General features: G+C 42.7%; 2 protein-coding genes across 3 annotated transcripts in view; one reads left to right on the top strand and one right to left on the bottom strand.

The window, feature by feature from the left end:
* The first annotated feature begins 1772 nt into the window (after positions 1-1772).
* On the top strand, positions 1773-17842 carry cwf19l1 (CWF19 like cell cycle control factor 1). Its single transcript, XM_083654687.1, has 14 exons — positions 1773-1860; positions 2971-3055; positions 3310-3394; positions 4504-4605; positions 5197-5411; positions 7194-7309; positions 7477-7561; positions 8946-9104; positions 9314-9497; positions 10336-10415; positions 10559-10768; positions 11555-11674; positions 12513-12610; positions 17123-17842. Exons 1-14 carry the CDS (start codon positions 1838-1840, stop codon positions 17265-17267), a joined length of 1707 nt encoding a protein of 568 aa, XP_083510813.1. The 5' UTR covers positions 1773-1837; the 3' UTR covers positions 17268-17842.
* A 2129-nt stretch (positions 17843-19971) lies between these two features.
* LOC310796046 (CD9 antigen-like) overlaps positions 19972-23346 on the bottom strand; it is a 40730-nt gene continuing 37355 nt past the window's right edge. For both annotated transcript variants that reach the window (XM_083658202.1, XM_083658203.1), the window contains exons 7-8: positions 22251-22334; positions 19972-21378 (exon numbers count right to left, since the gene is read on the bottom strand). In XM_083658202.1, coding sequence (XP_083514328.1) covers positions 21313-21378; positions 22251-22334 — 150 coding nt within the window. In that variant the 3' untranslated portion in view covers positions 19972-21312. The remainder of the gene's footprint in view (positions 21379-22250; positions 22335-23346) is intronic.

Genomic DNA, 23346 nt, shown 5'->3' with positions numbered 1-23346 from the left:
CACACCTGTGCAATAAACATGCAGTTTAAACAGCATCTTCATGTTCTGTCAGGTGGATGGATTATCTGGGCAAAGAAGAAGTGCTCACTAATGCGGATTTAAACACATTTTAGTGAACAAAACTTTACAGAAATAAGCCTTTTGTGTGCATAGAAAAAGTATTTGATCCCAACTCTATTTATTTAAGGTGTTATTTGGTCCACACCCTGCAATTGCTTATATTTGTTTGGTTGAGGTTAGATAGACAAATCACACAAGCAGCAGCAAAATGGGCTGAGTCTTTATAGTGAAGGCACCACAATTATGATAATGATATACTAAAATTGTCTATTTGGCAGAATAATAAATACAGAAGCTGTTGTCCAGTTAATTAGGACAATTTACATCACTCTTCTTCAGACTGTACCAAGTAGTAGGGGACAAGAAGAAAAACCTGCACCAATAAACCATAAAAATACATACATAAAAATAAATTGCCAGATTCCTCGAGAAACATGCACAGCACGACTTCTGTTGGGAACGCTGGTGTTCTTGTAAGCCTTCTAAACAGCCGTTTATTTATTTATTTTTTATAGGAAAAAAAGTCAACTTGGTTTACTGCGTCCGCTTATTCCATTGGATTTATGCCAACTTGAATAGTGTATCATAACGATTTGCCAAAAGTCTTCATTTATATAGACAGCTATCCATCGTTGCCGATATTAAGACAATATTCTAAATGGAGTGAGGCAAACTAGGCTAGAGGCAAGCCGCATATCACGTTAAAAACGGCATAGATTGTAATAGACACTGGTGAGAATGATGAGGTGCAGCAGGGATGGATCATGGATGGATGGATGCCTCAAAACATCGCTTATGGTATTAATCCCTTACATAGTGATAAGAGTTTAAACGTATGCGCGCAGCGCCAACTGATGTGTGCATACATAACACAGTTAACTGTGAAACAATGTAGCGGTTAAGTCGTGTATCCTACAGAGTCCGCTAGCGCTAGCAGTGAAGCTTGCACACGATGCTAACCATTTAGCACCCAGCAAGCTAGCCAGCTAAATGAAAGAACACGAAAACTCTCAGGCGCCATGTTAGTTGACAAGGTGATGCTTATGGCGTCTGTGCAGTTTGACGATGGTCTAGTGCGTTATTCTCAGTTCCGTGGCGATTTTTTCCATTCTGAACGGTGTCTGCGCTGTCCCTCAGCTTCAAGAACCAAACAGAAAGTGAATTTTGCTTTTGATTTGGTTACTTACTTCCTGTTTTTGGTCCGGGAACTTCGGAGTTACCAGGATGAAGGCAAGTGCCAGGATGGAGGTCGGATCGCCCGTGAAGGCCACGGGGTTGCCAGATAAACAGATTAGCCGTAAATTGGAGGAGTGTTGTATCAAAAATAATAAACATTAATAATTTCATTATTTTTGTATTATCGTTATTTTGTCATTTTATCACGAGTACTTTGTCTAATAAGTATAATATGAGAGTGTTAAATTATATTTTAAATTGTTCTATTGTTGTTATAGAACCATCAAAACTGGCAACCAGCACGTCCGCTCTCAAATGCATCCGTGTGAAAACTTAACTTGACACATTTTCCAAAACCTAAAATAATGTCAAAGAGATTCAATAAAACGACATGCCTAATACATAAATTACATATTTATATTCTTTGACAAAATGCTGGTTTGAGATGATAAATTAAGCGTGATTTGGTGAGATCGATACTTCAGCAATAGTTCCACGGTTATTTCGATGGGACCAATATTACGCACGTACCGAACCTCCAAGTTGCAAAAATCGAACAAATTCCACATCTTTGACAGTTATTAACTGTTTTAGCTACGACATGGGAGAGCAGCCGCTGAGAGTGTAAGTATGGCATAAAATCTTTTTGTGATTGTAATGCATGGTGATTTTTTTTTAAAGTGCTTTGGGACGTATACAGTAGTAGCATGTGCACACCACATTGGCATTGGGGGGGGGGATTGTGTTCAGTTTGTTCATAAACAAACTGCTTCTCGGGGCAAATGCCTGTTCGTTTTAAACAGCAGTTCAAACTAAGTGAAACCTAGCTAGCCGTGACACACAACTATAAAGTTCCCTGTGTGTCACGGCTAGGGAAACCATGCCCTCTTGGAACTCTTAACTACTCCTTCATACTTAAGCTAGGCACTCCATTTAAACTTTAAACGAGTCACCACTTTTAGGACTATCCAATTAAATCAGCTTTAATTGATCTTTTGTAGGCCTACTGTTTGTGAAATCACAGCGTTTATGTTTTATGCTTTTTTCAGCCTTTCTAATGCAACCAGCCTTGAGTGTGTCTCACTCTAGTAGGCTGCACTTTTTAATAAATCCACACAGAACTGTGACAGTTCACACAACTTTAACACTACATACATATACATCATCAGACCCTTGAGCTACTTCTGCTCTCACTCACACAAAGTCAAAATATAAACAATGTGATGTCATACTAGTTAACTGCTGCAGTGACCCCCGGAAATGTTTTTGTTGTTGTCGTCACGCTGATTCGTCCTATTCTAAAAGTTTGACATTTTATTGATGTAAAGTTGAGGTGCTACTTAGATAGTTAGTTTTATTTGACAAAAGTTTAAAACGTACATGATCGGCTGAACATATTATCAGTCCCCATATAAGATTCAAAATGGCAGACTAAAAATAGATTAAAAACACAAGAAAGCCTGAGGGCTTATTTGCATTGTGGTCCTCTTTCACAGTGCAAGATAGCAGATCGAATATGCCACCAACACAAACTGGCCCATGGGCCATTTAGCTCCTGAATAGGAATGGAGTGTAGGTAGGAATATAGGGTAAATGTTTATCAGAGTTGATGTATTGCCTTGGCTAGAGATGTAGGACTTAATAACAACTGTGTGTGTGTGTGTGTGTGTGTGTGTGTGTGTGTGTGTGTGTGTGTGTGTGTGTGTGTGTGTGTGTGTGTGTGTTGCTTTGCAGCCTTGCGTGTGGTGATGTGGAAGGCAGGGTGAATGCTCTGTTCAACCGAGTGCGGACCATCCAGAAGAAGAGTGGCCAGTTTGATGTAAGTCAGCGCAAGCCGTCATTTATTACATTATCAGTCAATATTGTAACTTGTGACTATTTGTTAAATATATAGTATATACTATTCCCCCTTATGAAGTAAAAATAGCTCATGTGAATTACATGATCAGCTATGTTGCTACATTTCGACAGGTGGTATATTATCTGTCAGTTATGACGTGAGCCGTAGCTGAGCCCTCTGTGTGTGTGTGTGTGTGTGTGTGTGTGTGTGTGTGTGTGTGTGTGCGCCTGCAGCTGCTGCTGTGTGTCGGAGAGTTCTTTGGGACGACAGCCGAGGCCGAAGCCGAGTGGCAGGAGTACAAAACTGGGGCCAAGAAAGGTGGGTCAAATTTGAAGAACAACCACAACACTACGAGAAAGCTAGATAATCAGCTGGAGGGGGGGGGGGGGGGGGGGGGTACTTCAAATAAGTTCTTCCTGTAAGTTAAAATGAATTATCTTGGGTGGCTCGGTTGGCAAATGTGCATACAGTTCATACCTGCCAACACTGTGGATTTTAGCCCTTTTTCTGCTGTGCTCCCGACATAGATGTTGATGATGATGACGAGAACAATATGTGACAGAACACAACACAGCTCAAAGAATTTCACACATGTGTACATGTACATCGAGTGACAATAAACATCTTGTATCTTGAATACCCATTAAATCCTATCCTTAACCCAGCCCACCTCCCCCCAGTCCGCAGCAATATTGTCAATTTTAAACCGGTCCGTGGTGCACAAAAGGGTGGGAACCCCTGACCTAAGGCGTATAATGCCTGGTACCGACCATGTCATGCTACTGTAGGGTGGCAGGAAGGGGGGTAAACAACGCTCCAAATTTAGTGAAAAATGTGGCCAGGGACAAACTATTTCCAAATGAGTCCCTTGACCTCTCACCTCAAAATAACTGAATGAAAATGGGTTAGGGTAGCGCAAGCAGTTTTTGACAAGGCAGCATATTGACAGAACAACGGATCACATCACTGACAGAGTTTCAATGGACCTGAAGGATGGGGGGACCTCAGTGCCTTTAATTTCTTTAATAATAACGTCTTCTGTTTTTGTTTGTTTGTTTTTTCTGTTTCCTCAGCTCCCATCCACACTTACATCCTGGTTCTGTTTCCTCAGCTCCCATCCACACTTACATCCTGGTTCTGTTTCCTCAGCTCCCATCCACACTTACATCCTCATTCTGTTTCCTCACCACACTTCCATCCACACTTACATCCTCGTTCTGTTTCCTCAGCTCCCATCCACACTTACATCCTGGTTCTGTTTCCTCAGCTCCCATCCACACTTACATCCTCGTTCTGTTTCCTCAGCTCCCATCCACACTTACATCCTCGTTCTGTTTCCTCACCACACTTCCATCCACACTTACATCCTCGTTCTGTTTCCTCACCACACTTCCATCCACACTTACATCCTCGTTCTGTTTCCTCAGCTCCCATCCACACTTACATCCTCGGAGCAGCCAGCCAGGACACAGCGAAGAAGTTTTCCAGTGCTGATGGCTGTGAGCTGGCTGAAAATATCACCTACCTGGGTAAGGGCCTGCTAAGGCTGCAAAGTCTGACTGTGTAGAATGATGTTGACTTCAGCAGTATGTTAATCTGTCTTGTCTACATCAGTAGAGTTTGTTATCACTTCAAACATTACCATATCAATACCAATACACTTAAATGAACACTCTGCCGATTTTCAACCAGCTTTGTATCATTACAAAATCTGTAGTGTCCGAAAACTGTAAACAATTTTGCAGGCATTCAATTAGTTTGACAGTTATTGAGAGTTAATTTGAGTTAAGTTGTGGACCAAATGACATCACTGGCTTTAGAGTACTTTATTCGATACCTATTTTTTTTCTCAGTTTTTTCTACTGTATTCGATACCCATACAAAAAAAGAGCTGTGTACAAAAAGGATTGAATGCAGGTATTGTTTGAAGGGAGAAGTTTCGATGCTACTTGCCGTACTTGGTTATTTCGGTCAATACCTTAAAGGGATTTCAGTCAGTGCATTGAAGTGTGTGTGTCTGTGTGTCTCTCTGTGTCTGTGTGTGTGTGTGTGTGTGTCTGTGTGTGTGTCTCTCTCTCTCTCTGTGTCTGTGTGTGTCTGTGTGTGTGTGTGTGTGTCAGGTCGTCGGGGGGTGTTCACGGGGGCGTCGGGCCTACAGATAGCCTATGTGAGTGGGCGGGAGGCGGTGCAGGAGCCCGCCCCCGCCCACTGCTTCAGCCCCGGTGACCTGTCGGCTCTGGTGACCTCGCTCACCTCCAACAGCAAGTTCAGAGGAGTGGACATCCTGCTGACGTCACAGTGGCCCAGAGGAGTGTGGCAGTACGCCAACAACCCAGTAAGAGGCCGGGGGGCGGGGCTAACACGGAAGTTGTTTACATGGACTGTCTGCAACATTACGATATGAACCCGGTTAAGACAATACTCTGAATCAGACACTGGCATGTAAACAGCATTTCCTGATGACCTTAACTGGAATAAGGTCATAGTCAGAGTAAGCGGTAGTTGACTTAAGACATGTGGAGCATTCCCATCTTAGTCGCATTATTGAAGTGCATTGTTTACATGTAGACGTCTTAATCGCACTATGACATGGGTTTTCAAAGTCTGAGACTATGGGCCTCCCCCCAGTCAAAGCTTGGAGAATCACTCAATTCCTGCATTCCTATGATCCTGATCATATGGGATCATGATGATGTTATTTGATCCCATATAGACACTCAACAATTGAGCCAAGATAGCCTGATATAGCTGTTTGACATACTTCAGACTACGACACCAAATACATAGAAAAGTGTCCGCATTTATTAGTTTCTGGCTCTGCGAAGGTGGGAAAAATGGAATCTCTGAACTATTTTTAACCAAATCACACATTTAGGCTATTTTATGCATCTATCTCCTTTTGATAACTACTGTAATAATAACTCATGTAATATTTGTTCACTTCCATTCACTGAGCCTGGAGCCCCCCTGGGGAGGCCCGCCTCTGCACTATGACATCCTATCAAAGTTTTTGAAAAGTGCTGTGTCGACTAGGGGTGGGATTCACCAGATGCCCACGATACGATACTGAAACGATACTTGAGTCACGATACGATAGTATTGCGATACTGCGATGTTTTCGATATTGCGATATATCGATATTGCGATATATTGAATATTGCGATATTTCGATATATTGCGATTTCTTACATTTTCAACTGCAAATGATGTCCCCAAAGGAAAACTTTGTCATCATCTGATTTATATAAGAACAATTTTTCAGTCTGTACATCTGACTTCAACCATTTTATTGCAGCAACATTGTCAAGTAGACATACCAACAACTTTCATAAAGTCATGTCATAGTTGCATGCACCTGACAAACTGAACTGTTTGTTACAGTCTACTTACAGTCCACCTTAACTGGATGTGTGTGTGGACTACTGTACTTATGTAGTTTTTGCAACTTCACTTCACTTACACAAAACATCTTGTGCAGCCCATTCAGTAACTGGGGAATTTGTAAATTACTGTTATGACAAAACTGTTACTGTTAAAACAAAATGAAAATATGCTACCGTTTGTTTACTGCTGGCCTTGGAACTAAAGTTTATAGTAGCCCGGTGGCCTGGCATGGCCTGCAAAAAAAAAAAAAAAAAAAAAATTTTTTTTTTGCAATATCGATACTTGGCGTCCAAATATCGATACAATATCGTCAGGCAAAATATCGCGATACTGTGGTGTATCGATTTTTTCCCCCACCCCTAGTGTCGACGCAGCGCTCTCTAGCCTGCAGAGAGTGTTTACAGAAGAAAAGATGTCCCAACATGTTGTCGCTAACATGCTAGAAACAGGACAGAGAGGCTTCCAGGTTAAATTCAGGAGGCAAACTCTGACGTAGGGACGTCATGTGGGCGTGTCTTCAGTCATTCATCAGACTCAGTCTGCTCTGTAATGTATGTAAACGGGAATATGAATGGAATATTGTATAAGCAACTCATGTACTGTACATACGTAAACACCTTAATCGAAATCTTGAAATCTTGTCTGTCTCATTTAGAATAAGGTCAGTTGTCAGGTTATTGGAGTTCATGTATGTGGGGTGAAATGTCGTCTCTCTGCGTTTCTCCGTTTTTAGGAAGTGAACACCAAATTCTGTGGAACAGGCTCGGTCGCCAGCCTTGCTGACAAACTCAAGCCACGTTACCACTTTGCCGCACTAGAGGGCGCCCACTACGAACGGCTGCCATACAGGTGGGTCCCGCTTTACTTGTCAGACGAAAAGGGTTCAAGAGAATGAAACTGAACAGTATAACCTAAGTAGTAGGCTAAGTAGTCTGCATGATTGAAATTGAGTCTCAGATTTCACGTGTCTTTGTGTGTGTGTGTGTGTGTGTGTGTGTGTGTGTTTCCATCCTCAGGAACCACATGGTGCTACAGGAGAATGCGCAGCATGTCAGCCGCTTCATCGCCCTAGCGACCGTCAACAACCCCGCCAAGAAAAAGGTGTGTGTCTGTACGTACGTGTGTGTGTGTGTGTGTGTGTGTGTGTGTGTGTGTGTGTGTGTCCTGGAAGAAACATTAATTTGCTACTTGCAACATGCCAATGTGCATTTTTTGTCATGTCAGTTTTTGGTTATTTGATAACTAAACCCCAAACCCACCATCTAATGTTAAAAAGCTTGCTACTCAAATTGCCATCTGCTATTGGCTGGTCTTTAGTGCCAGGTGAAAGATCACTCAATCGCAGATGCAAAATGCAATGGCTTTTTACCATTAGATGTCAAATTTGACACAGATTTGGGTTTGGGATTTAGTTCCTCTATAAGGGAAACCAAGAGACTACTGATCATCAGGTTGGACTGCCATCTACTGGTTAAAATTGCAACCTGCTATTGGCTGATCTTGGTTACCTGTTTTGTCATGGTTTGTCATGGATCATCAGCTAATAGCAACCAAGATCAGTCAGTAGTAGCTTGAAATTACAATAACATGCTTTTAACCAGTAGATGGCAGTCCAACCTAAATATGAGTCAATGTGTTTTCACTTTAAAGGTCCCAATTCGTGCAGCTGTAACCTCTTAAAAACGTGTGTCTCTGGTCCATAAAACATGATTCTGGATTAATTTGTCGAAAATATAGCAACCCCGTTTGTTCTGATGGAGTTGTCACTTCCTCATCTCGTTGCGTCCCAAGAATGGTCTGTTTCTAAACTTTCTATAATATATTCAGAACTAACAGTTCCCATTGGCCGCTGAGGGTGAGCCCGCCCCAGGCTCCCAGCGGCCAATCAGATTAGCGTCTGTGGACCAGCACGCTAGGTTGTGTCCACAAATAACGTTAGCAACGAGCTATCGCTAACTTAACGGTTGCTACGCTAAAGAGGACATCTCAAAATGCCTAGACTTACCGAATGCACCTCCGCAGTTGCTGGATCACGTACAGTTGGCGTTGCTCCAGCTAGAAGTGTTAATTTTGTGGCTATAGACAAAATGGTGCAGGTAGCTTGTGTGAGAGAGACCGCGTGCAGTATGCTTGAGGACCCGACTGACGTCACATTAACCCGTCTGGGGGAACAGAGTGTAAGGGGCGTGGCTTGAAGGAGACTGCAGGGGGAAGCTGGATAGGGACAAATCCAACTCTGGCAGTTCTGAGGTTGTGACCACTCATTACAGGGAGGGATGACCGCAGTATATATGCATTTACAAGTAAAAACAGCTTTTGCACGGAATGGGACCTTTAACATGATGTGATACTGCTTTATTAAAACCACTACAAAACGTCATATTTCTCTACAAACACTCGTCCTAGCTTAATATCTCAAGCCATATAGTTCCAGCCGATCCTGAGGCCGGTTGTGATTGGTGTGTCATGTTTGTCATTGTGTCAGTACCTGTATGCCTTCAACATCATCCCCATGAAGAGTATGGATGTGTTGGAGCTGGTGAAGCAGCCGCAGGACGTCACGGAAAACCCCTACAGGCGCTCCGGGAAGGACAAGGCCGAGCCACACAAACACAAGACGGCTTTCGACACCGCAGAGCAGGAGGTGTGTGTGTGTTTTCCGACTCATGGGCTACTTGGAAATCTCAAAAATGTTGGCGGCCCACATCCGACTGTAAACAGTATGGAGGCCAAATCAATCTCAGAGCACTTTTTATTTGAACGATAAAAGGAGCTGTCCATCAGCACCACACAGAAACCAGAATCTCTCTCTCTCTCTCTCTCCCTCTCTTTCTCCCTCTCTGCTCTGTTCAGGAGCCAGCCAGCCAGTTTTTCTTCGACCTGAGTAAGAAGCAGGGCGGGGGGCGCGGCGGGGGGCGCGGCAGGAAGCGATATGCGGACGGAGACAGGCAGCAGCAGGGGCAGCCCTTTGGCCAGGGGCAGATTCCCGACGGAGACGGGCATCACCAAGGACAGCTCAAACAGCCTCGCAAGCCCCGTGAGTCCAGGCTGTCCCAACCCAGTTTACAAACCGCGCCCACTTCCCGTATGACGAAAGTCAGGCAGGCTTGAGATACACAGATGCAAAATCAAATAATGCAAGTTTTGTGTATTTAATTTCGCATCTGTGTGCATGGAAATAATTCTGATGTGTGCCTTGTAAGCCTGTATGGGCTGAGCATCTATTGATGCAAGATCGCAAGATCACGTCGTTGATATCAAGAAAACAGACAGATCTTTGTTGTTAATTTAGTCCATCTAAATGTCAATATATTTGAACACTATTTAATTGTACATATTTTCCAGTATAATGATATGATGGTCAATTTGAGAATTTATCAACGGTCAGGTAAAAGCATTGGTAAAAGTCATGAAAATCTGCAGGGGAAGTCTAGTCGCTAGCCTGCCAGCAGTACAAGGAGGAAAAATCTAGGTGCATCTTCATAAATTGATCACAAAAAAAGCAAATAGGCATGAGGTCTCCTGAATGTCTAATCTTGGTGTTAAGGCAAAGATAAGATTAATAAACAACTTTGTATCTTAGGGTTTTTCTAGCTTAGCTCAGCCAAGAAAGTGACGAGACGACCCAATGGCTCGTTCCATCAAGACTTGCGCCATGAAAGCCAACCAGACAAAACTTTCCTCATAGGAAGTAGGCGTGGTTTCATGTCAATTGGGTTGGAAAACCGATATCCAGCCTGTCTGTTCACATGAACCTGGACTGACTCTGTACAAGTTAGTTAGAATGGAATGAACATCAGTAGTAGTAGTAGTAGTAGTAGTAATAGTAATGTGAGTAATTGTAACCCATTATTTCCTCTCCTCTGTCGGTCCAGCTCAGCCTACTGGTCCGTGCTGGTTCTGTCTGGCCAGTCCTCAGGTGGAGAAACACCTTGTCATCAGTATCGGATCACATGTGAGTTTATCACACAGCTCAATATCAGCACCTTCAGAAAACATTTGATGGTGATGTCTTCTCTCTCATTGACGTACACTCAGTAGTCCGTACCCCATCGTGACCTTGACACTAGCGCGGCCGTGGTCTGCCTGTGTTTGCAGTGCTACCTGGCCCTGGCTAAAGGCGCCCTGACCCCCCGCCACGTCCTGGTGCTCCCCATCGGACACTACCAGTCTGTGGTGGAGCTGAGCTCAGAGGTGGTGCAGGAGATGGAGCGCTACAAAGCCGTCCTGAAGAAGTTCTACAAGAGCAAAGGAGAGCGCGTTGTGCTGTTTGAGAGGAACTACAGGAGCCAGCATCTGCAGCTACAGGTCAAGACACACACACACACACACACACACCAGCCTGGTCACCAGAATAAAATATTGGCGTTGTACGTTTCGCAATCCACGGATAGAATATCACGTTTCTGAGCCAGAAATATGTTTATGCACATCACGTTTATAGATGCGTGTCTATCAACGTTATACACTTCATAGTCCGCTATTGAAATAGCGCGGTGGCCATTAAGGGTGTTGTATGGAGGGTCTAAAACACTTGCCTTGGTCACAGTGTTTCCAAAGTCTACATTTCAACCGTGAGTCACATTTAACATTTTTGTTATTTAAGCCTAAACCAAACCATAAAACTAACCTTAACCTTAACCAACTTGTTTTAGTTGCCTAAACATAACCGAAGTTGTTAAAGTTGTTTTACTTGCGTTTAACGTTGAAAAGGCAGCAAGGTTTTCAAATTAACCACCTTTTTGTTTAAAATTTACATTGAGATCGTAGGTTTGCAGAAACCGCACGTTTTAAGCCCAGTTTAGACCAAAGATTCACGACGAGACTGGATGCAACTTGCAACTGCTTGCAACCAACCCCTGTGACTTGACAAGCTGAATTGCTCGCGACGCCATCAGCCAGCTGGAGTCCAGATGAGATGGGCCAGTTTACACTGCTGCAACTTTTCTGTCTTGTTGTGAATCATTGGTGTAAACTGGGCTTTAGAAATGTAAAATACCACATTTTGTTTCAAATGTACCAAGGTAAATAGATAGATTGTACGTATCCCTGGTTTGCAGACAGGTAAAGTGCCATGTGTTCTCCTTCTCTCAGGCTGTCCCAGTCCCGTTAGATCGCTGCACCACTGAGGACCTCAAAGAGGCCTTCATGGTCCAGGCCCAGGAGCAGCAGATGGAGCTGATGGAGATTCCTGAACACACTGACCTCAAACAGGTACACACACGCGCACACACACACACACACACACACACACACACACACACACACACACACACACACACACACACACACACACACACACACATATAGTACACAGACATCAAAAAGATACACACATAGTACACAGACATAAAAAAGATACACACATAGTACGCCGACATAAAAAAGATACACACATAGTACACAGACATTAAAAAGATACACACATAGTACGCAGACATCAAAAAGATACACACATAGTACACAGAGATCAAAAAGATACACACATAGTACGCAGACATCAAAAAGACACACACATAGTACACAGACATCAAAAAGACACACACATAGTACACAGACATGCATATTGGCGTATCAACTGCCATCACATGGAAATCTTGTTGACTCCAGTTTTTAAAGTTGACATAATCCTTATCCTCAGTCTGAGAACCCAGAGTATATCAATGTGTAATCAATAAGCATATAACTGCATAGAGACGTCGTCGGACTGTAAAGAACACCAGAAACCCCCGAAATACCGGCCGTCTGTCCCAGAGTCTTATTAGTAGTCAGGCTGACAGACTCTGGGTGCCCAGATCGCATCATCCTTAATATAATAATCCATAATACTTCAAAACATGCTTCTGATGTGGAACATGATCATACCTTTCATAGTACAGATACAAAGTTTTAAAATGGAATATATCTTTGGTATAAATGAGCAAAAGTAAACTTTTATTTGCAGAAAGAAAGATTCTGAGGTGTGTGTGTGTGTGTGTGTGTGTGTGTGTGTGTGTGTGTGTGTGTGTGTGTGTGTGTGTGCGTGTGCGTGTGCGTGCATGTGTGTGATCAGATCGCTCCTCCAGGGACTCCATACTTCTATGTGGAGTTGGACTCGGGGGAGAAGCTCTACTACCGCATCCAGAAGCACTTCCCTCTGCAGTTTGGCCGGTCAGTGCTGCGGTCAGGCCTTCAGTCATCATACAACAAACAGCCATCGAACAACAATCACACACACACATCCAGAAATGCATTCATTAAAGCCCCATTCTGTACTTTTACTATTTGGGGAAACCGCGCCCCCACCTAAATGCTACGCTCTCCTGTTTGTACGTTCAAATATCAGCCTTATTTATCTCCTTATACTCTCTACTTTTCTTAAATTTCTGCAGTGTTTATAACTGGTTCACTGGGGGAAAAATAGCTCCATATATCTATATCCCCAAATGTTCTTGCCTCGACTTGTTTCGGCAAGAGAAGTAGCTAATCGTGCCGCTAATCAAACTAGCAAGTGAAACATGTTTCACTTCCTAAACGTACTTCACAATAAAACATCCCGTTAGTTTGTCATTGGAAAACTTGTGCGCTATGCTGAAAATAAACTTAAAAAAAGCCCCAGGCAACTTGACACTGTCAAGCCGCATCACTAGGCCACATCACTAGGTTGACTGTACAGTACAGTACACTAGTGGAGTATAGGCTAAGTTAAATGTTGATACTAGTAAGGATTTTGAATTCTAGCAGGCTCACAGCTGTTGTTTCTGACTTGGTTTGTGGTTGTTTTGATTCATAAAAATGTTCAAAATCCTTACTACCAACATTTAAAGGAACACTTTTCAACCAGCTTTGTATCATTACAAAATCAGTAGTATATCCGAAAATTGTAAACAGTTTTGCAGTCATTCATTTAGTTTGACAGTACTTGAGAGTTGATTGTTCGTGAAGTTGTGGTCCAGTGATGTCATTCATTCACAAATGACATCAATGGTCCACAACTTCACTCAAATCAACTCTCAATAACTGTGAAACTAAATGAATGACTGCAAAACTGTTATATATACTATATATATACTACTGATTTTGTAATGATACAAAGCTGGTTGAAAATTAGTCTCTCAAGCCAGACTGTCTCTTCTACATTCTTCGAATGCACCATATACAGTCTGTACTTCACGCCCACAGAGCCTGCTCAAAGGAAGCTGGGGAAAAAATGCTTCAGACCGGAGGAAGTTTGATGGATTTGACTAATCACGACACATGTACCGTAAATTCCGGACTATAAGACGCACCGGTGTATAAGCCGCGGGACCAAAATTGACTATTTTTTTCTTCTATAAGCCGCACCGGTCTATAAGCCGCGGGTGTTTTGATGTTTAATTACCATATGAAAGGGTTCGTGCACAGAGAGGAATGTCGGGAAAGCGATGGCTGTTTGGGGAAGCTCCCATTTATTAACATTTCAACAAAACAAAACAAAAGTCAGGTCACTAATCCCCAGACAAAATCACACAACAATAGGCTATATGTGCAGCAAACCTGTAACCAGAGAAGTCAAGTCACTAATGCTCGTCTTCCTCTTCTTCCTGCGTACTGAAACCACCAAAGTCCTCATCTTCAGTGTCGGAAACGAACAGGTTCAGGGTGGCTTCGTCAACCACTCTCCTCTCTCCTTCATTGTCACTCAAAACCAACGAACTCCTCTTCATCTATAGCTGTGTTTCCATTACAGTTTTTCGCAAAAGAATTGCGATATTTCTACAACTTCGACAATGTACAATTGCGACTTGTAGGCGTTTCCATTGAAGTTGCGTTTGAGTGATTCCCCGTTGCAGCAGCTGCCACAGTGATTACGCACGGGGATCTGCCCCATATCCCGTCCCCTGCATGCTCAAATCCAACCAATGGTCAATGGAAATCCCAACATGAAGTTACAATGCATATAAACGAGCCTGATTATCAATTCAAAAGAAAATGAGTCGCAAAATGTTGCTGGCTGCGTGAATGCAGTCAGCGCGACAGGCAGAGGAAAAAAGGTAGCCTAATAGCCTACAACTGGTCCGATTTAGAGATGGAGGGGGGAAAAGGCTGATTTGGTTCTATAATTGCACCTGAAACGTGTGCAATGTATTAGCCTACTCACAGTCACTGTATTCACTTCAGACAGCACCACCGCACCAGTGTGTGCTTTTCATCCTCTCATCTCGCCGCTGTGCCAAATGCGCGCACACAGGCAGCCTGCTGTCACCATGGACCGATTTCTGCCATTAAACATTATCTAATTTGCCCGGCTACGCTTTTGCACAACACTCGTCTTTCTGCTAGGTAGCGTTGCTTCAAAGTTTTCCACTTGCTGCGGAGGTTTTGACACGGCTATCGAACCTTACTTACCAAACTTATTTTCCGCTCCTTTTCCAAGGGATAATATGGGTCACATGACGTGCAAATGCGAAAAATGTGTTTCCATTACACTTTTGCGATAAACTGCTATATCGACACGTCTGAAAAACCACCTCATGATCATCTACTGCTCGTTCTCATGCTGTCGAGAACGAGCAAAGCTTTTTTTTGGTGAAAGAATCCTCCAGGGCGCTTCTTGTTAACAGTCCGAGTGAGTGGCAGGTCGAACGTCAAAGGCACTTCATCCATATTTATGATCTGCTCCGGTTCGATGGAATATTCCTTGATCTTCCTTTGTGTGAATTCGCCGAAGTTTGTGATTTTCTCCTGGTAGTCGGGGGAGGGAGTTGATGGGCTTGTGGCCGTTTGCTTACCGTAATTACCATATGTAAGTGGTCACGCACAGAGGGGATTGTCGGGAAAGAGATGGCTGTTTGAGGAAGCTCCCATTTACCGTATTACCGTAACATTTCAACAAAACAACATAACACAACACCACCGTTGTTTATTTTTACAGTGCACACAGTGTCCGCGGTGTGGTGAAAAGAGGGCAAGAGAGGAAATTAAAACAGAAGTGGATTTATAGTTAGAAAGAGTGCTAAAAAAGAGAGATTTTTTTTTTTTTTTTTTTTTTTTCCTGAAAAAATCCATAGATAAGACGCACCGTTATATAAGCCGCAGGGGCCAAAAAACGGGAAAAAAGCCGCGGCTTATAGTCCGGAATTTACGGTAATGTGATTGGAAGAAATACCAGCAGATGCCCCGGCTAAAGCCGGGACATCCGCCTTTAGGGGAGGGACAAAAAGCTAAAGCCGCAATCGGTGGAGTAATACAGGAGGAATACGGAAGTTCTACGGTTGAGAAGATGTAGTGCCAAAGGAAAGGGCTGTTTGGCGACAAGGTAAAGCGCTAAAAATACGCTTTGCTGCTGCCACCGTTCACACAAATAATCCCAACTATACCCGTAAAAGACCCTATCCTCATATAACTTACATCAGCCTAAAAAAAAGAGCGGAAAGTGAGTTTTAAGTGCGTTAATCCTCTTCTACATCTACATTATGATGCATTACCAGCAGATTAGAAACACATTAGAAGCAGAGATAAGCACCACTTCGTGTAGAGCACATGTGCCAAAATTCTTTCCCATGAAGGCCCAAATATTTATCTGGATGGGGGCCGTGAGCCCAAAATAATAAATGGTGATGTTATGTGAAATCACATTATATAAAACATTATTATATTTTATATACAATTTACATTCTAAATCTAAAATAAAGTCTCAAAATAATAAAAACACCACTACTTTATCTGCTTAACAGTCATTTGTAACAGAGTTGATTGACCAAAAAACAAACATCCAAGATATGCTTCTTTTTGGGAGCATAAACATATTTAAAGGGAAAGACACCTTTCTGACAGCAAGTGCTGCAAACTCAAGGTGTGTAGCCCCTAACCCTATGCTACCTAGCTTCTATAGTAGGGTTAGGGCCTAACCCTACGCATAGAAGCCATTCTCATTCAGATATCTTGAGGTGAGAGGTCAGGGGACCCATTTTAAAATGGCCATGCCAGTTTTTCCCTCGCCAAAATTGAGCCTAACTTTGAGCGTTATTGAGCACCCTTCCCGACAAGCTAGGTTGACGTGGTTGATACCAATGGATGCCTTCACTCTTCTAGTTTAATTGTATGATACAAGTATCATCACTCCAGCTTAGCGTTAAAAACTGTGATGTCGGCCGCCGATTTTTCTTCTTCTTTTTGATGACAAATCCATGGCCTAAATTGGGCAGCCATGATGTAGAGCAAGGGTGTCCAAACTTATCAGCCCCCGACCCCCAAAATAACAGTGCCAGAGGCTCAAGAGACCCCCACTATCCCCGGAGGTGGTTGAAGCATACAAACGTTCGTGCGCACATGAGAATTTTGGAAACAAAACATACAAATTATGATTTAAAATGTGCTCTTCATAATAGTTTAAATTGTATTTCACATATTCTGTGGTTCACACATTCTTTAGGCCAATTCCACACATTCTGGAAATGACTTCGCGAGTGGTGCCTCAAACCCCACTTTTGGGAACCACTGATGTAGAGCATTACCAACTCTGTGTGTGTGTGTGTGTGTGTGTGTGTGTGTGTGTGTGTGTGTGTGTGTGTGTGTGTGTGTGTGTGTGTGTGTGTGTGTGTGTGTGTGTGTGTGTGTGTGTGTGTGTGTGTGTGTGTGTGTGTGTGTGTGTGTGTGTGTGTGTGTGTGTGTGTGCGCGTGCATGCATGCGCGTGTGTGTAGGGAGGTGCTGGCCAGTGAGGCGGTGCTGAACATCCCGACACGTGCAGACTGGAAGGAGTGCAAGCAGAGCAGAGAGGAGGAGGAGGAGTGGAGCCAACGCCTCCGAGACGACTTCAAGCCTTACGACTTCGCACTGGAAGACTGATACACACACACACACACACACACACACACACACACACACACACACACACACACACACACACACACACACACACAGTAGCTAGCGTAGTCACAGGGTTTTGTTTTCTGGATTGAATGCTGGAAGCGTTCATTTTCTATTTTGCTGATGTACTAAATTGGATTAAAGCAGGTTTTTCCTCCCAGGAAAGCGCTGCAGTACCACTCCCAGACACTTGAGTGTGTCATGAACTGGAGGTGGGCTGAATCATTATTGTGTTATATCAATGGGCAAGGATGAGTAGCAAAAAATAGTAATTTATGTACAGTATATGAAGACGTTGCCGATTGTTAGGCCACTTTAAGGAACAAACACGTAAGAGAACGGACTCATTTGAACTTTTAGTAAAGTTCTCAGCAGCTCAGCTCAGTGTCACAACTTTTACTTGTACAACACACAAACTCAACAACTCTTTTCCATCCACATTTTTATGGTGGCTCTTGTTGGCTTGGTTTTTTAACTTTAATTCAAGGGAATGTTTTTAAAGATGACTCTGCTGAGATCCTGTGTGAACATGTGTATTTTATTTTGTATATGGACTACAATTAAACTCTCATTTTGTATTTCTGGGCTCATATTGTTCATTAATACCACCTACTTACAGGCATTTGATGGCTGGTAGAAATCCTAATTTAATTCACATTTAAAATACAATATATTAAACACGATTAAAAAAAACACGATTTCAGACGGAAGCCCGTCTTTATTGTCACACGAACACACTACAACACATGCATGCGGCCACAACACACACTCATGCTGATGGTGGCCGGTGAAATATGTCCTCTGCATTTGACCCATCCAGGCTTGTCCTTTCCTCCAGGGGGCAGGCCAGGAGCAGTGGTCGCTTTTTCTTTCCAGCGCCCGGGGACCAACTTCAGATGTTGTCGTTACTGGCAGGGCTGTAACCAGGGTTCCGAAATAGGGGAGGTCCAGCAAGGGGAGGCGGATTCGGTAAATTTGAGGGTTTTTTTCCCCCTTTTTTAGCCATATTTAGAGTAATATATCATTTTAAATCAACATTAGGATTATACTGTTGTGATGTCATTATTCAGTATATTCTCTTTCATGTCACCACCTGCTCAGCTCTCCTGTCAACATAATTGTAACTAACAAACACAAACTGTTTTAGCAAAATTCATATCAAAATGACACCTACAAAGACAGGTACACAACCCAAGCCGTACACAACACACAAAGTCATCATCGATAATAAAAAAAACATACAGAGGGACATTTATTTATTCCTGATAGGAACGATTGAAAAATAAAATAAAATATATTATGTTGTTTTTAACTTTACACCACCTCTTTTTGTTACTTATTGGGTCATGAAACTGAAACCATGCATATAGCCACCTGCATACCTGACTTCGGGAGCTTGGCAATTGGCATCATGCATGATTAGCCAGTAGCATCCCAACGTGTCACACAGGTAACATTACTTAAGAGACAGACTAGACACTTACTTTCTTGGTTGTTGCTAAAAAATCTGTCAGTGTCACTCACTGTGTGTCGTTCACTCGCTCACTGTCTCGCAGCTCGCTCACCTTCAATTATCTCGCCAGGCAGACAGACAGTCATCACTCACCACCATGCTGCTGCTCTCTCAGAATCAAGTTACCGCGGACGCGGCGTCAGATGACTTCCTGCCTGACCTGCCTTTCGTTTCAAAATAAAAGCGATCCCGTGTTTTTCATGCTTTTCCATGCAGATTGTTTTATAAAAAAAAAAAAATCTCTGAAATATTAGGGGAGGTCCGGACCTCCCCGTCCTCATAGCTAGTTACGGCCATGGTTACTGGTCAGATGACGCTCTTCTGCATGTTTTTAGTGGGGGGTTATGTACGGAGGAACCCCCTGGGGGTACGGGCAGAACATGCAAACTCCACACAGAAAGGCCCTTTCGACGAGATAGCCTACCTGGGCACTCGGCACTGAAGATGGGGGGTCACAACTCCAGCGCCCACAGCGTCCCAGGCGAGAATCGAACTCAGGACCTTCTAGCTGTGAGGCGACAGCGCTACCGACTGCGCCACTGTACCCGTATATTACAGTACAGTATTGAATGGAAAATAACAGCATCTGACTTTGTCGTCAAGGCAAGAAGCCAATCTTAAACTTGTCAATTTTGGGATGAAATGGTTAGAAGGATATTGCGCATATTCCTCCTTACTCAAGATGATTTAGAAAAAGCACTTCTGGGTGGCACTGCAGCAGTTACTGTAACTAGTACGAGTTGTGCCAAACGTTAATATCTCAAACTATGCATCTCATTTATATTTTGACTTTGTGAATGAGAGCAGAAGTAGCTCAATAGCTCATGTGGTATCTAGCCTATGTAGTGTTAAAGTTGTGTTAACTGTCGCAGTTTTGTGTGGATTTAGTAAAAAGGACAGCCTGCTAGTCTGAGACACTCAAGGCTGGTCCCATTATAAAGGCTGAAAAAACAAACTGCGATCTCTCAAACAGTACAAAGGATAAATTAAAGCTGCTTTAATTGGATAGAGTCCTAAAAGTGGTGACTCATTTAAAGTTTAAATGGAGTGTCTAGCTTAAAGTATGAAGGAGCAGTTAAGAGTTCAAAAGGGCATGGTTTCACATTGACCTGTTTAAAACAAACGGCAGCTGACGTGGAAGAGACAATACACAGCAAATCAACACCAAAGTCCAGTGTTTATTAGTTATTTTATTTGGCATCTCAAAAGATATACATGAGCTGTATCCATCAGTACAGTATATTTGGATGAAAGTCCAATGGTTTCTGTATTTATAAAAAAAAAATCAAGCATCTCATCAAAAAGGTCAGGTTAACAAACATGTCACTTCAGGAAAAAGAGCAAGAACATAAACAAACAATAAAACAATAAAATTCAGTTAGCTTCAAAGCCTGTTAGCTCACACATCATCACAGGCGTTTTGCTTACACTCAACTAAAGTCAACAATATCCATCGGTGCAACATACAGTAAAAACATAGGCAGTACATGAAGTATTTCATTCAAAAAGACAGAGTGCCAAAGGCACATCCTCTTCCGCGTTCAGCATACAAACCAAGGGATTTCATCGACCATTCATTTTTCTATCTACATTTAGTAAAATGCTTATAAAAATAGTTTTAATTGGTCAAGCAGTGATTCAGCTATATTTAGAATCAGATCAATCAAATTTCACACAAAAAAAAAATCAGTTTTAATTTTTTTACTTTTGGTCAGAGTTAAATGATATGGTCTCTCCTGATTATAAATATGGCTGAATCGCTTGGTTTGACCAAGTAAAACTATTTTTCTAAGCATTTTATGAAATGTAGCTGGACAAATGAATAGCGGATGGTTCGTATTCTGAACGCAGAAGAGGGTGTGACTTTGGCTCTATTAAGCACAATGTACATTTGCAGCAAAGAACTCTAGAGGGCAGCAAATGCCAAAGCAACAGGTTCCCTGCTATGCCTAAAGCAGCCTCCTTCCTCGGCTTCTCAATTGGCTCATTGTGGAACGCTAATAACCTGGTACACAAACATGAGTCACCACACGGTTTCTGCTGGGCTGTGACACTGTGACACCACCAGAGGGCAAGAGTCTTTCCTCTAGGTCCCGAGGCAGGAGGGCACTTCCTAAATTGGACTTCCAGGCTGAAAACAATTGTGGTTTTTTGCTGGTTTCTTAAGTGGGGCTTGGTTTCTGTTTCAGAAAAGCATCTTGGGGATATAAAAATCCCCTTTTGTTTACTGTACTTAGGGTACAAATATACAATCCTAATAAATGATCATCGCTGGGCGCTGGCCCAGGCTGGGTTTAGTTCTGAGGAAAAAGAAGCCTCAGGCAGGTGCTCGCACAGGTGGATTCGTCCATCCAGTTTGGAACCAAGCAGCAATTTAAAGATTACCGTTACAAGCTAATGGACTACTAAAATGATAGTCTAAACTCTGCAGGGGAATCTAAAGCAGGGGAACTAGAGGGTGTAGACATAAGTTAAGGGTGGAGGGGAGGGGTTCTTCTGTTTGTCTAGAGTCTAGACAAAGTCCCTGGACTTCTTGATGGCACAGCAGAGCAGCATGCTGAAGATCATCCCAAAAATCTGTGGGGGGCGAGAAGAGAATAGGGACACGGCATAAGAGTCCAGCACACATGAATGAGTGAACAACGTGATAGAAGAGAGGAATGGCATAGCAGAAGAGTCCAGTACACATCATGAATGAGCCAACAACGTGATAGGGGAATGCTCCAGAAGTTTCAAGTCAATGTTCAACTAAATGATCACACAAACTGACCAAAATAAACCCAGGGCAGGATGGATCTTCACTGATGGATTGCCCACGTAAAGCAACTTTCAACTCTCTGCAAGTTCATTAAATGAACGGAAAACAATGGCTGCCTGAGAGGAAGAATAGGCCTACATTCAGGAGTTCTCAAATTAGCATTTAGTGTAGCTATACCACAGGAAAGGGGGGGGGGGACCCGGGGGAGTCTTAATTCTCTATTCAATGACAATGCCTATGGTGGCTATCTATCACTGGCACTGCTCATACAAACTACCAGGTTCTTCTTCTAGACAAACGGGCAGCATCTGTGTGCCAGAGGATTTATGCAGGAAACGCCTGCCAGACTCAGGGTGTTTACAACAGCAAATAGAAACGCTTACAGACTTGTGGTTGCAGTAAACAGACTTCTGTATAGCAGACTGGTTGCAGTAAACAGACTGGTTGCAGTAAACAGACTTCAGTATAACAGACTGGTTGCAGTAAACAGACTTCAGTATAGAAGACTGGTTGCAGTAAACAGACTGGTTGCAGTATAGCAGACTGGTTGCAGTATAGCAGACTGGTTGCAGTAAACAGACTGGTTGCAGTAAACAGACTGGTTGCAGTAAACAGACTGGTTGCAGTAAACAGACTGGTTGCAGTAAACAGACTGGTTGCAGTAAACACTGGTTGCAGTAAACAGACTCACCATGATGACGCCGATGCCGATGCCCACCCCGCCGATGATGTGCAGTTTGCTGTTGAACATTGTGTCGATGGCAGCAGGACAGCTCTGACAGAGGAAGGACAGACCAAGGTTATTAGTTAACTAAGAACTAGGTGCGGAAAAAAAAACATTTTGGTTACCTGAAATCGATACAAAAACATTTCTACGAGAGTAAATTCATATTTGCTATAACCTGGCATATTTTCATCTGTATCCACATACTGATGCATCATCCCTTTTAAATAAACAAATAAATAACTCTACAGACTGCATGAATTTCTACTGCAAGTTTATTTCTACATAATGAGGATAGTAGCAACTACAGTACACACTATAGTAACTCTTGTAGTGCCCAATACAGTAAGCTATAGTAAGATGCCCAAAACACCACAGTAGGCCTACATAGAGTAGGCTACAAAAAGCTTGGTGGGATTTCAGTATTCTGTTATTGATGTGCACAGCTGTTCAGTATTACAGTGGAAAAGCCAGATGATGTACTTGGCAATTGCAATTTTGTTGCTAACAGTTATAGCCAACATAATGTTTTCACTGCATTTTGTTCTTTACAGCTTTGCTGCCCGCTGTGTTACCATGTTGCTTTGGCCCCAGTTAGAAAGCCGGATTCCACTAGGAGATCAAACCTCACGTTACCACTGAGTAATCATCTGTGGTTTAGGGTAAACATGTGGGAGAGGAGTTTTTCACTGCAACGCCACAAACTAAAAGCTGTTTGCTCTGGAAGAACAGTGCCGGGGGCAGACACGTCAAGGACAACCAGCTCTCCCACCAGGACAGCAGTCATATCACTGAGTCATATCTTCTCATTTCTCTTCTTTTTGTCTGTAATGTTGCTACCTCATTTTTATTTGAATATGGTACCTGCAGACACCAGCTCTGAAGGACACTCAAAATTCAGGACCACAATGGAAATAACGACTTTATTGTGATATCCTGATTCATTATTTGATAGTGTATGCTTGTTGGTGTACTGTATTTTTTAATTTGTCGAATTCAATCAATAAATCAATCAAAATAAATTAATAGCCTAATGAAAAACGGGAAACAATGAAATTTGTTG

Source organism: Poromitra crassiceps (genome assembly GCF_964638095.1).
Source record: "Poromitra crassiceps genome assembly, chromosome: 2".
NCBI lineage: Eukaryota > Metazoa > Chordata > Actinopteri > Beryciformes > Melamphaidae > Poromitra > Poromitra crassiceps.
This window is presented reverse-complemented; position numbering and strand designations above follow the sequence as displayed.